The sequence below is a fragment of the Cyprinus carpio genome, chromosome B11 (assembly GCF_018340385.1).
Source record: "Cyprinus carpio isolate SPL01 chromosome B11, ASM1834038v1, whole genome shotgun sequence".
Taxonomy (NCBI): domain Eukaryota; kingdom Metazoa; phylum Chordata; class Actinopteri; order Cypriniformes; family Cyprinidae; genus Cyprinus; species Cyprinus carpio.
Window position 1 is genome coordinate 17862778 of NC_056607.1, and position 16582 is coordinate 17879359.

At 35.8% G+C, this 16582-nt stretch overlaps 3 protein-coding genes across 3 annotated transcripts in view; 2 read left to right on the forward strand and 1 right to left on the reverse strand.

The window, feature by feature from the left end:
• Window positions 1-3472, forward strand: part of LOC109051465 (ataxin-7) — a 32689-nt gene extending 29217 nt beyond the window's left edge. The window contains exons 14-15 of the mRNA XM_042734331.1: window positions 168-310; window positions 408-3472. Of these exons, the coding sequence (XP_042590265.1) occupies window positions 168-310; window positions 408-425 (161 nt within the window). The 3' untranslated portion in view covers window positions 426-3472. The remainder of the gene's footprint in view (window positions 1-167; window positions 311-407) is intronic.
• Window positions 3473-3534: 62 nt separating this feature from the next.
• On the reverse strand, window positions 3535-7456 carry psmd6 (proteasome 26S subunit, non-ATPase 6). The gene is made up of 8 exons (XM_042734332.1): window positions 7200-7456; window positions 6312-6517; window positions 5616-5761; window positions 5318-5537; window positions 4329-4437; window positions 3975-4143; window positions 3819-3896; window positions 3535-3722 (listed from the first exon to the last, which is right to left on the reverse strand). The coding sequence occupies exons 1-8, from the start codon at window positions 7342-7344 to the stop codon at window positions 3626-3628; spliced, it is 1170 nt and encodes a 389-aa protein (XP_042590266.1). The 5' UTR covers window positions 7345-7456; the 3' UTR covers window positions 3535-3625.
• Window positions 7457-8146: 690 nt separating this feature from the next.
• On the forward strand, window positions 8147-14990 carry slc2a9l1 (solute carrier family 2 member 9, like 1). Its single transcript, XM_042733443.1, is given in 13 exon segments — window positions 8147-8234; window positions 8591-8686; window positions 8782-8942; window positions 9040-9164; window positions 9244-9373; window positions 10945-11093; window positions 11179-11366; window positions 11513-11623; window positions 11745-11846; window positions 11921-11996; window positions 12597-12724; window positions 14431-14554; window positions 14557-14990. Coding segments are annotated over 13 exon segments (1503 nt in total). The 5' UTR covers window positions 8147-8180; the 3' UTR covers window positions 14616-14990.
• The last annotated feature ends 1592 nt before the right edge of the window (window positions 14991-16582 follow it).

The following is a 16582-nucleotide window of genomic DNA, read 5'->3' on the forward strand; positions in this document are numbered from 1 at the left end:
CAGAGCTGTCAGACTGATTAATCTCACTTTTTTCTGCATTTACATTGTTATATAAAGTCCTAAACCACTATGAATCCAAAATCACTTGTAGACTTGACATTATTATATGCTGTTTGCTTGATTTCAAAGTGCTGTCTCTTATTCAGATTTTGTAATGACTTTGACAGTGTCTGGAGCAGGAGGGGGAGGAGGACAAGGTCCTGGCAGGCCCAAAATGGCCAAGTCTCCATCAATCAACAACATCCACAGCAAGCACGCTCGCTCTATACCTGGACCACCAGGGCTCCCTAACAATTCACTCATACATCAGGTTAGTTTGTTTTCCTACCCCGTTTTAGTTTAGAATGTAATATCGTCTCTTTCCTCTTAGACATTACATTTCCGTACTTGTGTGTGTTTTCCCACAGCCAAAGGCTCGACCCTGACACAGGTGAGGAGGCTCTGAGCATGCTGTGCAGTAGGCTGGACCCAGAGCTCCCTCAGCCCCCTCATGTCACTCTGCACGAGGCCTTCTTTTTCTCTTACTCTTCCCACAATCCTCAGGGTGGAATGCACACTGGGTGGCCCATTGATGTCCTTCGTGAGGATTTCCTCCCAAAGCCATGCAGGGGCACTCTCCGGGGATAGGATAATAAGCCAGAGAGATATAGTTCTCCTGTCGGAGGTTATAATGAATCTATACAATGCACCATTGGGTACAAAGCCTGCTGCGTAGAGCATGAGGTGCCCAGCCTGAGCACTTGCGCTGGGGTCAGAAGGTACAGATTTGGGCTGGTGCGTAGCCTTGCCAACACTATCAAGCATAGGATGGATGTGCGACGTGAACAAGATGAGTTGCTTTACCGATATTCTTCGGTATGTTAGCTTGAAGGTGTGGACATACGAGAACATACTGGACATACTGGAAACTGTAATCCTACTCAGCCTTGGAGGAAGTGTACAGGAGAGGAACATCCCTGAACTATTGACACACAGTCAACTTAAGTTAGTCATACACATGATCTCTCACTGGAAGGCTGTATTAGATTGAGCTACACTCACTGCAGATAGACATGACAGGAGTGGAGTTTCAACATGAGCAACCTAAACTTAAAGATTATGCAAACTAGAAATTTTTTTAGACCGCATTTTGTTTACACATTTGCAGATGTATAGCAAACAGAACAAAATATTTATTGTATACCATTTTCCATTTATTTTGAAAATTTTTCATTTAGATTTGATGGTTTTATTTCAAGGTGATTTTTTTTTAACTTCAGAGAGAGTTCTTTTAGGCTGATTTATTGCAATTTCTTTTTTACAGAAAAATCCAACCCCAAATCAAACTCGGAACAGCTTGCATTAGCTAAAGCCCTTTTTTTTTCTTCTTTTTTTTTTACTGAATCCTGAGCAACAGTTGTCTCTTGAAGCTCCAGAAAACACTGTAATCCTCTCAAAAACCATGCCTTGGACAACACTGATATTTTAGGTACATTAAGGGCTTGATTCAGTGAACCTTTTAGCACATGCAAAAATTGCTCCTGTCGGAGCAAAATGAGAGACGGCAGGTGATGTTTCACCTCCTCCAGTTACCCATCGTAGCACTAAAGAAACATGTGCTGAAATCTTAATGTACTAAAATCTGCAGTCTCGCTCAAATGATTGTAGTAGAGTTTCCTGGTGAAGATGCCTTAGGCATGGTATCGTTATGTGCCGTTTCAGTCTCAGAAAGAGGCTTGTGGCTAGTTGACACTGAGCCGTAGACCAACATGACAGACACACTATCATCTCAGCAATGGAGTAGACATCTACACAACTCTCAATACTGTGAGACACATGAACAGTAGTCTGGCCAGCACCATCTCATCAAATAACCACTACCTTATACTGCGACTGAACGTTCCTGCATTGATCCCACACAAACTTTTGTTCTTTGTGCCCCTGTAGAGGTTAGTAGCTAGACATTCTGATTTAAATCTCATTTTCATTGTGGGTCTGTCAACTTAAACGCAATAGATCCTTCTTTGGCTCATTAATCTTCATAAGAGATTTGAGGTGGATTTTGTTGTGCAAGTTGGGGCTCTTTAAATCTCCTGTAAATTACTGAACTCCACTGATGTCAGTCAGCAATGGTTGCTGAGAAGTAGAGCATGTTTTATTATTTTTAATTTTTTTCGTGTATTTTTTTCCTTCGGCTTTTTCGTACACAAAACCGAATTCAAATATTGAAGTATCCCTATTTCAGAATACATATTTTGTTAAAGAATTGTACATATGGAGATGTATTTTTGCACAAGCATTTTCGTAAACGATTTTTGGTACAATTGAGATCATTATTATTTATTTAGTAAATTGAAACATTCTAAGAATATTAGAAGTGGTTCACTGCCAAGCCGATAATGCAATACGCCACTCTATCCGAACACAGCTTCTTGTTAGTCGCACGCCGAGCTCCCCCAGACAGATTGTTGCCACAGTAGTGGGAAATCATCCACCGTACACTATATTGTTTTCTAGGTGTCAGTAGTGCTTCTTTTCCCTCGTGGTCAGAGAATGTGATCAAAATGGCCCGTTTAACTGTGCAAAAGATTTCTAGCTGGCTGATGTATTTTGTAGGACTTTTCTAACTGGGTGAGGGAACCATACAGTTGTACAGTGCAAAATGTGCACCACTGTTGCCAAACATTGTAATTGGATACACTGCTTTTTAATTACTTATTCATTTGCTTTTAACGCTGACAAAAAAAAAAAAAAAAGAGAAAGTGCCTGAATTAGTTTCTCATTGACTGTTGTTAAGCCAGAGCTTTTTATTTCATGTATTCTTTTCACAGTACTTGAATGTTATTTAAGGGTTTAGAAATGTTTTAAACCTGCCTAGGAATCTCACACGTCGCCCTTTTCCCCTTCAAGTAGAGCGGTAATGCTAATTGATGAAATGCATGGCAGAGGAATAACACTTACTTGACAATGACACGAGAAAAGTGTCTTATCTGTCCCTTGTATTCTTTTATGACTACTTTTGATATTAGGAATTTTCAAAGCGAGAGGGATAGATATTTTTGTGGCCCAGTCGGTGATTTCATCCAGTGTTTTAGGCAGATAAATGTACTGTTTACCTTGAAATTGTAACTCCACTGTTTTCAGATGATGAAAGCTTTCTGAAGATGTTTGATTAATCACCACAGATCTGGAATGTGAATCCAAGATGATAAACGCAGTTTGCTTTTTGGGGAAGAAGCCTCTACATATAAAAATTATGTACAAGTGTGTATATTTAGATTTTTTTTTTTTCTTTTCCTTTGTCTTTTTTGTATACATATTCAAAAATCATTTGATCAGCTGGACTTTTGTGTGTTGGCTGCTATGTAATTCATGAACAAACAGTAGGGTAGATTTACTTAATATTTAAAGAAAGATTGTATAGTATATTTGTTTTGTAACAAGTTTCTGTAAATATATAAAAAGAAAAAATAATTTATACAGTTATTTATAAGAAAAATGTGTCAGCCTCAGTTTTTTTTCCAGTTGCTCGCACACCAAAGACAAACTCAAATGTTTCCTCCAATTCAGTTTTATTATATTCTGTACATAAAACAAGTCATGTTCACAAGAAAAGATGAGTATCGATCAAACGTCATATGCTGGACTACATGTTGATCACTCTGGACAGCTTCTGCACTCTGTTCAGCAGGAGATCGCCCTTCTTTATGGTTTCCTGGTACTGCCAGTTCTTACTATCAGGTCTGTAGGGGGAATAAAAAGTCAAGAAATACATTTAGCTCACTATAGCTCCAACAGAGATTTAAATGACTATTCCACACAAACATTAAGGTCCTCACCTGTTGGTTTCCACAATCTCATTGACTTTGTCAATCTTGCAATGTAAACGTCCCGCAGCGATAAATCGCGACAGCTCCTTGGGAAAGAAAAAGACCAAAGTGAGCACAAAATAATGAACGTTTAACATCGTTGTTTATTTGACCGTGGGAGCGTACTGGTCGATGAACTCTGTGCTGACTCCAAACGCTTCGGCCATGTATCCCAGCGTGAGAGAGCGGTAGGATTCCAGGAGCTGGCTGTAGGCCAGGATGCGCATCTCTCGGACATAGTAACGGTAATGAGGAGCAAACAACCAGTCTTTCTTCATCTCCTGTTCCACTCGAGCTACAGAAGAGAAACATGGGACCTCTGACCAAAACATTTTAAACAATAACAGACCAGCAGACTTCGAGAAGCACTTTCAATAAACATAGCTTACAACATTAATCTTAAAACAGAGCGTGGCTAGTGACGCAATAACATTTTCCTCAATCGTTCTTTAAAGTCTGCACTGCCAATATTTCACTTACCTAATGACTGAAAGAATACAGAATAACGGCACTCGTAGAGAGAGAAGAGGTACTGACGAACAGCAGGTAAACTGTGCAACACCTCCAAGATCTCAGCACCTTTAATTACCTGAGAGAAGACGAGAGAGTTTATCATTTCATGCGTATGGTTATTACTATTAGATTTAATTGTTTTTGTTTGAGTTTTTCTTGGGATATAACACCTATACAGGAATTCCTTTTCTAGCAGACAACTTTCTGAATTTCACACTTGCAGTGATCGAACAAGCTAAGGCTCTTTGTGTTACCCTGGATAAGAGTGTCTGCAAAATGCATTTAATATAAACATAGATATGATTCAATAAAGCAGGAGTTTTCAAACTGTGGTCTTGCAGCCTTAATAAGGAGACAATGTGAGATGTATATTTAGGTCTGTCAAAGTTAACTTTTTAATGATGTTTTAACAATGATTTTTAAAACAATTATAGACACATTACTGTTTTATTATGCTTTCTAATGATTGGTCTAAAATCATGACATTAACAATGATTATTTAATTAGATTGATCTCTAATTTTTTTTAATTAAAAGGATCGTTCACATTCAGTTGCTGGTACCCATTGACTTGCATAGTGTCAATGTCAATGGAAACCAGCAACTGAAGGTGGACTATCCCTTTAAGAAATAATAGTTTTAAATTTTGAAGGCTTTTTAAGGTCTGCACGATTTTTATTATTATTATTTTTCCTTTCATATTTTTAAAGATGTCTCATGCTCACAAAGGCTGCATTTTTTATTTAAAAAATACAGTAAAAACAGTAATATTGTGCTTTTTTTTTTTTCAAATTTAAAATAAAACTTGATTTTAATATATTTTCAAATGTAATTTATTCCTGCATAAATCATTCTAACAATATATATAATAATATTTAGTTTATTTTTACATTAACATCAAAACTTTGAAAAGTACTGTATATATACTGTTTTTTTTATAAGCTAGATAGATCTCACCTTCTCTCTCAGGTCCGGTCTCTTGAGTGCGATCATACACACATACACAGTGTACGTGACGAACGTCTTGTAGTCCATAAGCTCATATGAGGTGAACGTGGAGACCGTATCCAGAAAGAGCTCTGCTGCCTGCTTGAAATCCCGAATGGCCACGCAGTAGAGGCCCTGATACACCTTCAGTCGATTCCTCCGGTCCCAGTCACCTCCTTCTTCAATCAAACTGTTCATACATGCAGAGTTCAAGTGTCAGGCCAACATTCGCGGGTCACATGCATTTGTTAAATAAACAAGTCTGTACCTTTTGGCTTTCTCAGTGTTGCGGGTGATGAGGTCATTGTCCATATAAAACAGGCCAATCCTCAGCAGGTAGAAAACAATATCTAAGCGATGACCAAGAGCAACGGTCTTATCATAGGTCTTCCTGAAGCCGGTCAGGGCCCCTTCCTAAACGAAAGAGAAATATTATCAGTGGATATAAGGATAATATATGTGTGTAAGAAGCTAAACAGATAAAAAGCAGAAAATCAAATATATAGACGTATGTAACCAAACGTAAAAATATATATCACCATTCAAAAGATTTTTTTGGTGTTGTCAAATTAAATTAATACTTAAATCAGGAAGCATGAAATTAAGCGTTCAAACAAATGTTGTTCTTTTAAACTTTCTATACATCAAAGAAACCTTCTGTAACATGGTTTCCACAAAAGTATTAAGCATTATAAATATTATAAAGTTTCCAACATCGATAATAAATATTTCTGAGCACCAAATCAGCATATTAAAATGATTTTTTTTTAGGATCATGTGACACTGAAAACTGGAGTAATGATGTCAAATTCATTTTTGCAACAGAAATAAAACTTTTTAAAATATATTACTGTTTTACTGTATTTTTAACAAATAAATGCAGTCCTGGTGAGCATAAGAGATGACTTTTAAACACATCCTTTATTTTTTAGCGTGACTGCGAATGCATGGTTTGACTTCACACCTTGTCCCCGATGCGTATGAGATATTCAGCTTTGGCCATCATGGCATCTCTGATCTCACTCTCTCCCTGGTTCTTCTCAGCATCTTCCAAAACATCATCCAGCCTTTTCAGTTCATCCTCATTTGCTTTCTTCATCTTACTCAACAGATCCGTGTCCACCTGCCATTTCAGCTCTTTACACAGGGCTTCATAGTACGGGGCCATATCTACAAAACACAATCACGACATCATTACACACACATTTGAGGTTTTTCACTTAGATTTAATTCTGAGTACGTACCATTAGATCTGTCTTGTTCTGCAAGACCTTAATCCTACCCAAATCTTAAACTTAACAACTACTTTACTAAGTATTAATAAGCAGTAATTAGGAGTATTTTTAGAGTAAAGAGTCATAGTTAACAATTAGTTAATAGTGAAAATTGAACCCTAATCTAAACTGTCACTGGATTTAGAAAGTAATAAGTAATTAAATACTTTTTGAAGAGAGTAGCTAATTTTACCGTAATCTAATTACAATGTTGAAGATATAATTAGTAATTAATTACTTTTTTAGAGTAACTTACCCAACACTGCTTTCAATACTAAACGAAAACTGTGACAACGGTTCCTGGATTACGCTAACGTTATATTATAATAAAGCAATTAAGAAAACTAACAATGGACATTCAAAAGCGCCTGAAGACGAAATGTGTAGATGAAAACAACCAAACACACTAGCAGCTAACGAGCTAGTGTGCTAACGTTGCTTGGTTTAGGCTGTCAGCTAACTAAACCTCAAGAGGCAGGGAAGTTACAAAGCTCGCGCATATAACAGCTGCATATAATGCTACTGCATTGGAACAGAAACGCTGTGAACGAGCAGCATTTGTGAGTGAATGAACGCACTGTTGAGTTTGATGGCGTCCATCAGCTCGCTCTTCACTTTAGCATCCTGTCTGTGATCACTCAGAGTCAGTAAAAACTTCAGCTGGGCTATTCTCAGATTGGGGTTTTTAGGTAAACCCTCTTCCTCCAGGTTTTCCAAAGGCATATTTGCAGAGTTAAAAGAGATCCAGAGAAGGACGGGAGTCTAGATTTTGCCTGGGACCGACAATGATGACTACGGGGAAATCTAAACAAAAAAAATGGTAAATTCACTTCCTCTTGCTCGAGACAACGACGCAGGGAAAAGACAGTCTAACAAAGTCAAACAACGTAACAAAAATAATAACACTGCCCTCCTCTGGTTGTATGTTATATTGGGGTTTTCAGGGTCTTAAATTTTTTTATGCCACGGACCCCAAATATGATCATCCTAAAATTTCAAAGACAGGTTTATATATATATATATATATATATATATATATATATATATATATATATATATATATATATAGCCTATATATATTTGTGTGTGTGTGTGTGTGTGTGTGTGTGTGTGTGTGTGTGTGTGTGTGTGTGTGTGTGTGAGTGTGTGTCTGTGTGTGCGTGTGCGTGTGTGTATATATATATAAAGTATAAAGTAGTTGTTAAGTTTAATATATTCTTTATTTCTTCTAGAAAGAACCAGTTCAAACTGTGAAAAATTAATACTAGGAATGTCACTTGTAATTTAGGCTACTTATATCAAATTGATATTATTTTAATCAGGTATTTTTTATTCAATTAAAATGTATTTTTATCTAATTTATTTACACAAAATGATAGTATCAAAAACATTTAAAATATTATTATTATAATTTTTTTTAATCTGGACAAATGCAGATAAATACATAAATAGCAAGCTTTTAGGAGGCAAAATGTGACGAGTCATTCCGGTGTCAAAAATTAATCAAAATGCCTAACAGAGATGACAGTGTATTTATTGGAGAGGAGCAGTGGTGCTTCATGGACACAAGAAGATACAAGAAGAAAAGCATGAAGAGTGTGTTGCAGGAACTGGTAAGAACATGTTATTTAAATATACTGCCAGATCTTTCAAATTAGATGAAATTTGAATTATTATAGAAGAATTAAAGAACTGTTGTCTCATTATATTTCAAAAAAATAACCCTAATGGTAAAGCTAAGTATATTGCTGGATAATATGTCTCTGTAAAATAACCCATTTATTTTCTTTATATCTTTTAACCAAGCGCAGAGTTTAAATCTTAACCAAAGTTTACTCATTCACTCAAAATATGGCTCTGTGTCAGTCTAGAGCAAGAGAAACCCCCTCTGTGCTGATTTAGTAGTTTAATGTGAAATATCAAAAGTATTGACGTGTTAAATATGTAGTAAATGTGACTGTAATTTCAGGTCGCTGGGAAAGCACTTATCTTTATCGTTGTGCTGGGATTGGGAGGATCTTTTCAAAATGGATTTCATCTCACAGCAATAAGCTCTCCATCTCCAGTGCGTACTTGAATTTGTATTTATTAAGAAAGCAGGCTATGGTATGAATCAATCCATGATGATTTGTCTCCAATCTGTTATCTGTTTTCCCACAGTACATTCAGAGCTTTATTAACAGCAGCTGGACGTATCACTACGGGGATGTTCCAGGAGAGAAGACTGTCACCTTTATCTGGTCCACTGTGGTGGCTCTATACGCTTTAGGAGGTCTCATTGGCTCCATTACTGTCAGATACTTAACCAGTCACCTGGGAAGGTTAATCTCACCCATCCTCATCGGCTTTCCCTATTCTAACTTTTAATGTTTTCACAACAAAAATGGATGTTCATTTACTGTATATGTTCTTATGCAGAAAAGGAGCCATGCTGTTGAATAGTGCTATAGCAGTTGTGTCCACAGTCATCATGTACATCAGCAAACCTACATACTCATTCGAGTTGATACTTGTAGCACGCTTCCTATTTGGTTTCGGAGCAGGTATGTCCATTAGACTGTAATTAAATTATATATATGATGTGATTATATATATAAGATGTGATTTGCTCTTTGTTCAAAGGGTTGGGTTTGAATTTACACACCATCTACCTTGGTGAGAGTTCACCGAAAAAAATCCGAGGCATGGTGACAGTCACAGTCACTACCTTTATGTCCCTTGGTAAACTATTAGGACAATTTGTTGGCCTCAGGTAATAATTAAGTATTAAAAAGTTTGGGCATTGAATTGATTGGATATCTGAATCAAGCTTGCAGCCCATTATATGAAAAGGGCAGGTTTATTATATATATATTATTGATTAAGAATTACACGGTCAAAAAATAAATAAATAAATAAAATAAAGTTCACGCTATTAATGAAATGTTCACACTATTATCATTAACATGCTTTAGATAAATACAGCACCAGTCAAAAGTTTGGTCAAAATCTCTTATTTAAAAGTCTAATAATAAAAAAATTATATTATTATCAATGTTGAAAACAGGTGCTTAATATTTTTGTGGAAAACATGATACACTTCCATTTAAATGTTCGGGGTAAGATATTTAAAAAAGTAATACTTTATTTAGCAGGGACATATTAAATTGACCAAAGTGATGGTAAAGACATTTATAATACTACAAAATATCTGTTTTAATTAAATGCTGTTCTTTTTTACATTTTTTTCATCAAAGAAAAATTATATTTTAAAAGTTTGTCTTTTTTTTAAATATGATTTTACAAATATATTAAGCACCAAAAACATTGATAACAGTACAAATAATTATTAATAATAAAGCACCAAAAATAACTGACAACAACTAAGCATCAAATCAGCATATTAGAATGATTTCTGAGGGATCATGTGACACTGAAGACTGAAACTTCACCTTTGCTATCACAGGAATACATTATATTTTAAAATATTACTTTAAAAAGTTATTTTGAATTTTATAATATTTTGCAATGTTTAAGAGACCTCTTTCCAAAACATTTTTTTAAAACCCTTTTTTTTTTTAAACTAATTATTAATGTATTTTGGGTGGTTTTTTATTTAATGTGAATTTTAATTGGATACTCCATCCCAAAATGATTTTTTTTTTTTTCATTAGTCACTTACCCATGTCATTCCAAACCCGTAAAAGCTCCATTCGTCTTCGGAAAACAATTTAAGATATTTTGGATGAAAACCAGGAGGCTTAAGACTGTCCATAGACTGCCAAATAAATAACAGTGTCAAGGTCCATAAAAGGAATGAAAGTCGTTGTCAGAATACTCCATCTGCCATCAGACGTGCAATCTGGGTTATATGAAGCGAAGGGAACACTTTTTGTAAGCGAAGAAAACAAAAATAACAACTTTATGTCATCTTGTGGCGTGGATGACACAGAAGAGCATACAGTGATATGGAGAGACACAGAGGAGACTGTTGACAAAGGGATTGTTGAATAAAGTCATTATTTTTGTTTTCTTCGCTTACAAAAAGTGTTCCCGTCGCTTCATATCAGGTTTTTTTGAATTTTGTGGTTATTTTTGGTGATAGTCTATGGGACAGTCACAGGCCTCCCAGTTTTCATCCAAAATACCTTAAATTGTGTTCCGAGGACAAACAGAGCTTTTACAGGTTTGGAATGACATGGGGGTACTGTAAGTGATTAATGACAAAATTTTCATTTTGGGATGGAGTATCCCTTTAATGTTTGATTTCCTCTGTCTTTAATTGATCTGGCTTCAGGAAAGGAATCTTTTGATATTGAGCTAAGTGTCTAATTTTATTCACAGGGAGATTCTTGGCCGTGAGGAGTGCTGGAACATTCTTCTATGCATCCCAGCATTTTTTTGTGTGGTCCAGCTGGCAATCTTGCCATTCTTCCCTGATGCTCCACGATATATTCTGATAGACAAAGGCAACAGTCAACAGTGCAGAAAAGGTGCTTTACATTTAACCGATCAGCCTCTGTATGTCATTGCAAACATCTTTTGTGTCAAATCACGTATTGGCGTTTTGATCGGCAGCACTGCAGTGTCTGTGGGGACCAGGCGATTATAAGTTGGAGATAGAGGAGATGTTAGCAGAACAGGCAGTCATTGGAGAGCAGCACAACAAGAGTGTGCTGGATCTGCTGAGAGACAAGCATCTGCACTGGCAGGTCCTTTCCATGCTGGTCATAAACGGATGCATCCAGTTCAGCGGCATCTCTGCTGTAAAATCATTTAGCATTTATTGTCAATACACCAAATTATGCTTCTAAATAGAAATGTGTCTTATGTCATTGTGTTGTCAGAAAGAGATCCTTACAGAACAACCTATATACTAAATATTGTGATCTTTTACCCTTCTTGCTCACAGATCACCGTCTTCTCTTTCAACATCTTTTTGGAAGCAGGTATTCCAGTGGACAAGATCCGTTATGTCACTCTGGGCATAGGAGCATCAGAAGTCCTCATCTCCATAACCTGTGTAAGTAAGTTTCACATTAAAGTGTGTAATCTGAAATCAAACTGGCATCATTTGTCGTGGAGGAACATCATAAATCATCTATGGGGTCCATGTGTGCATTTGTGTTTGTGTGCATGTGTAGGGGCTGTTTATTGAGAGTGTAGGGAGGAGAACCTTGATGTGGCGAGGGTTTGGGGGAATGTCGGCCATTATGGCATTAATCACTGTCACCCTGTACCTGAAGGTGAGTCTCTTTCATTTAACAGCTCACATTGATCAAAACAGAACTTTATTACCTTATCTCTGTTTCGTCTGCAGGACTACAGCTCTGTGATTCCATACACCACTGTCATCCTCATTTTCCTGTTCTTTATTTTCTATGGGGGAGGCCCAGGTAAACTATTGAAATATTTATACAACATTTAGTTTCAATCCTCAAATCTGATTGGTCACACGGCACTCCAAAAGCAACAATAACAGTATATAAGGGGCTTTTTTGAATTTCATTTTCATTGTTTTCTATGTAAATATGTTGTATAAGAACGTTTCACCATTGTGCATGTTATTTTGCAGCTTCTCATGCACAACACGCCTTTATAGAAACAAAGCATCATGTTAAAAGAAGTTCTACTTAAAACATTTTTTTTAATTTAAAATCTCTGTTGCTTGATTTGTTTAACAGTTGATTTTCTACTTTGTTTGGAACTACTTTCATTGGTTGTCCAAAATAAAGTAACTAGCAATATGTCCAAACAGTGTGGACACATTTACCATTGTTCTGTAAAATTTCGTTATTTTCATCGTTCTTTTTTTGCCTGCAGAATTTAAATAATGTGATCATTTTCACTATATTTACTTCCTGTTGTATAAGCAATACTGCTCTTGCAATCATGCTGCTGTGTTCAAAACAACAGCATTCGACAACATTTATATTGCTTATGATAAGCACATACTACATTAATTATAAACTGACTAACCAGTTTGATCTGAACAGCTGGCACAGCCCCATCTCTAGCCAATGAGATCTTCATCCAGTCATACCGCCCTGCTGCGTTTGTGTTTATCGGCTTCCTGCGGTGGCTGGGATTCACAATGCTTGGATTCATCTTCCCATTCCTTATTGTAAGTCCATCACCATACCAATACCATAAAAAACATGTGAGTAGTTCCGTCTCAATTCAACCAGTGGTCCCTGGCTCAAATTTTTGATTTTGTCCAAAATTTTTTGAAGAAAGATAAACATGTATAGTGAAGAAAGCCAAAATATTAAATGTCATGGAAGTATATTTGTGGAGTATTCCACTATTTTGTAGAGGGGGGCCAAAATGGCATTTTTCACCTTAGATTCGGAGCCTAAATTACCGGGGATAAAAATGATATTGGTAGGTCTAATAGTAAATCTACTGACTTTAGCATTTTTTGTTGTTTTTTCTCCAAATTTTGCATGGCTGTAACTCAAGATGTTTTAAAGATAATACAACTAATAACATCTAATCTAATAAATAATAAAGATTTCTGACCTAAGACTTAATGCCCATTTAGAAAAATGTCATTATTCTTCAGACAATCCTTTTCAAATACAGTAAGCATCAGCTGTATGCAAACATCTGGTTTTCAATCCACAAAAATCTGGACATGGAGCCGCATTGAGATCCCCATATCTATGCGACTGAACTACACAGGGCCTTGAATATGATGACTCCAAAAGACAAGTTGATTAAGAATCAGAATCTAAAATCATACTGAGATATCTTTAATACTTCTTGAGTTACAGACATGCAAACATTGGGAAAATAATATTTATTGCAATTGTTTTGATAGAGGGAAACAACATTATTTGTTTTTCAGACTCTCCTCTTTAAAAGAAAAAAAATATGTATCATCTGTATGCAAAGTGACACATTTGGTTTTTGACCACTGAATACAGTATGTACACAGTTTAAAAAATTACTCCTAGAGCCATATTGAGATTCAGACATCTCTGAAATTGAACCATAGGCCCTTAAAAATGAAGGTGCTAAAATTAAAGTTTGTTAAGACCCAAAATCTAAAAGGGCATTAAGATATCTTTAATACTTCTTGAGTTACAGGCATGTAAACTTGAAACTTGAAAAAACCTGAAAAGTGCTTTTTCCCATTTTTGAACAGTCACCACTGGCATATTATAATGCAAGAAATATTGCTAAAGTCAACAGATTTTACTACTAGACCTACCAATCTCTGAAGAAAAAAAAAAGTCATTTTACCACCACTTGGCTCTGAATCTCACGTGAAAATAGCCATTTTGACCCCTGTCCACAAAGTAGTGAATTACTCAGTAAATATAAATCCATGACATTTTGGCTTTCTTCACAAAAAATACTGACAAAATCTAAAAATTTGAGCTGGGGAAGTTTCTAAAATTTGGTTGATTTGACACAGAATGACCCACATGTCTTTAAATATAAAGCAATGTTTGTGGATTCAGCCACTTTACAAACTTTAATGACGGTAAAACATATCGTGAGCCCGTTCTCCACAAATGCAGCATCAGTAAATGTCATTGCTATTAGATGTTTCATTATTGGTTTATGTAATAAGCTTTTGCCAGCATATATAAAGCAGTGATTATGACTGTTTGTGAATCTCTCAAAGTTTTTCTTCAAATTATTTTATACTGTCATAAGATACACAATAACTCTTTTATGTGTGCCCTCTTATATGTCTTCATCTTGAACAATGTGTAATACCAGGCTTTCAGCACACCTTTTCACTGCTCCTATGAAACTGCTCTGCAGTCTGTCGTCTCACATTAACAAAGGGCCACGTTCTCATCCATGTTTCTGCAGGCCGCTCTGAAGTCTCTGAGCTTTGTTCTCTTCTCCTGCGTTTGTCTGATAGCAGCTCTCTACGTCTTCTTCATCCTTCCTGAAACAAAAGGCAAAACTCTCCTTGAGATTTCCCAAGAGTTTGAGAACTCAGAGCATGTGGATCCTCCACAGAAGATGTCTTGTGCTTAGAGACCAAGCTGTAAAGTATACTAATGTAAATATGGACTGGCACAAGTAATATTAAATGATCATATTTATCAACATTGTATTTATAAAGACAGACTGCTTGGGTTTATTTAGCAATAATGGCCAGATGACGGTACATTATCCTACTTAATATAATAATTAATAAATAAATAAATGCACTTGAATTTGTCCATTTATGAGAAGAAAAAGACAGCTGTGGAGAAAACCGGTAGCCATAAGGGTCAATATATTTTTTGTGACCAGAGAGCTGTTTACCAAAGACACTATACTAGGCTAGTTTTTTGTTGGATGAATAAATGTGAAATATGAAACTTATTCTATTATTTGATCTGCATGTTCTCTCATTAAAGAGACGTTTCACGGGTTTAAGAAAAAAACTGGCCAATTTTTTGCTTCATTTATTTTCATTACCACTCATAACACCTTATAAAATTTAAGGACCTTTTTATTCATTTTCTTTCTTTCTTTCTTTCTTTCTTTCTTTCTTTCTTTCTTTCTTTCTTTCTTTCTTTCTCAGTGACTGAACAATGTCTAACTACATTGCGTAATGTCTGAAGTAACCCATGCTTATTTCTTACATGACCTGCTAGTTGTTCATTAACTAGCTAAAGGACGGAATTCACTAAATTTTTTTATTTTATTTTTTTGTCCAGATCTTAGGGCCGATTTACAGTCTGGATGAGTCAAAGCTAGTTTCTAAAACTCAAAGCGAGTCTGCAGATTTGATTTGACAGATTTCAGTGAAAACTGTGTCGTGTATGATGAACACAGACTTTTCTTTTTGCTTCACACCATATTTCCATCCAGTTAAAGGAAATCAGACACGTTTGATATTTCGAGCCGTTTTTAGAGCTCATATTGTTTCCTAGCAATGTGACGTGTTTCTGCGTGAGATTGTTGTTTTCAGAATCACCTGAAATTCTGGTAGTGTGTGATCCTCAGTCCTCAGGATTTGATGTCCTGTTTTTTTCTCAGTAATTTACAAAGTCAGCAAGTGATGCCTAGTGTTCTGAAATCTGTCAGAATAAAAATCATGTAGTGTATTTCAGCCCTGAGCAAACATTATAATGGCATTGTAAGCTCTGCAAGAATGTCTTCATTCTATTTCTTTCATAATGCAGATAGTTGAACTATTAAATAAGGTTGACCCTACTGAATCAGCCCACCCATGTTATTGCGCAGGGGCTTTGGGGTTGTAGAACCCCGTGAAGGTTGAGCTCGGGGACTTTCTGTCTTATCAGTCCTGGACAGGCTGTATGGGGCTTCCTAGCCGCATTAGCAGTTTAATAGGTACTGTGTGAACTTCACAGACCAATAATGATTGACATAACTAGATGCCTTATCACCGCCTCAGCTGTTTCACAGGATTAACTGGAGGATTAATTTAACTGACTATCAATGATTACGGACGTCGCACAACACCCAAAGTATATCATATCAGAAAAAAACTTGTGCACAACATGTTTCCTAATGGGAATGTCCTAATTTTAGTTAGAAACTAGGAGATTCAAATGTGCTACAGGCACAGGCTTGAGCAGAGCCTCATAGGCCCAAGTATTATTTTGACAACTTTTAGTAAACTGGATTCATAGTGAATACATGTGTTACTAGCAGCAAAACTAATGGTAGATATTAGCAATATATCACATGTATATTACGTATTTGTGTGTTTCTTTAGCTTTTGTTTGATAGAAAGAGCTTGATAAATGAATAAATTTAATTTAATTTATTTTACTTGTTTTTCAGATTGTCAGTTTTAAACGTGATAAATAATATTATCGTTTTATTTGTTTATTTTTTATATTATCATTTTTTAAGATTGAAATACTGGGTCGGGTAAAACAATGAAATATACATTTATTTGAAAGTAGCAAAAATAAATGAATAATATATGGGTTTCCATACATTTTATATTTTATTTAGGTTTTAATAAAAAATCAAACCTGCGATATAAAGTTAAAGA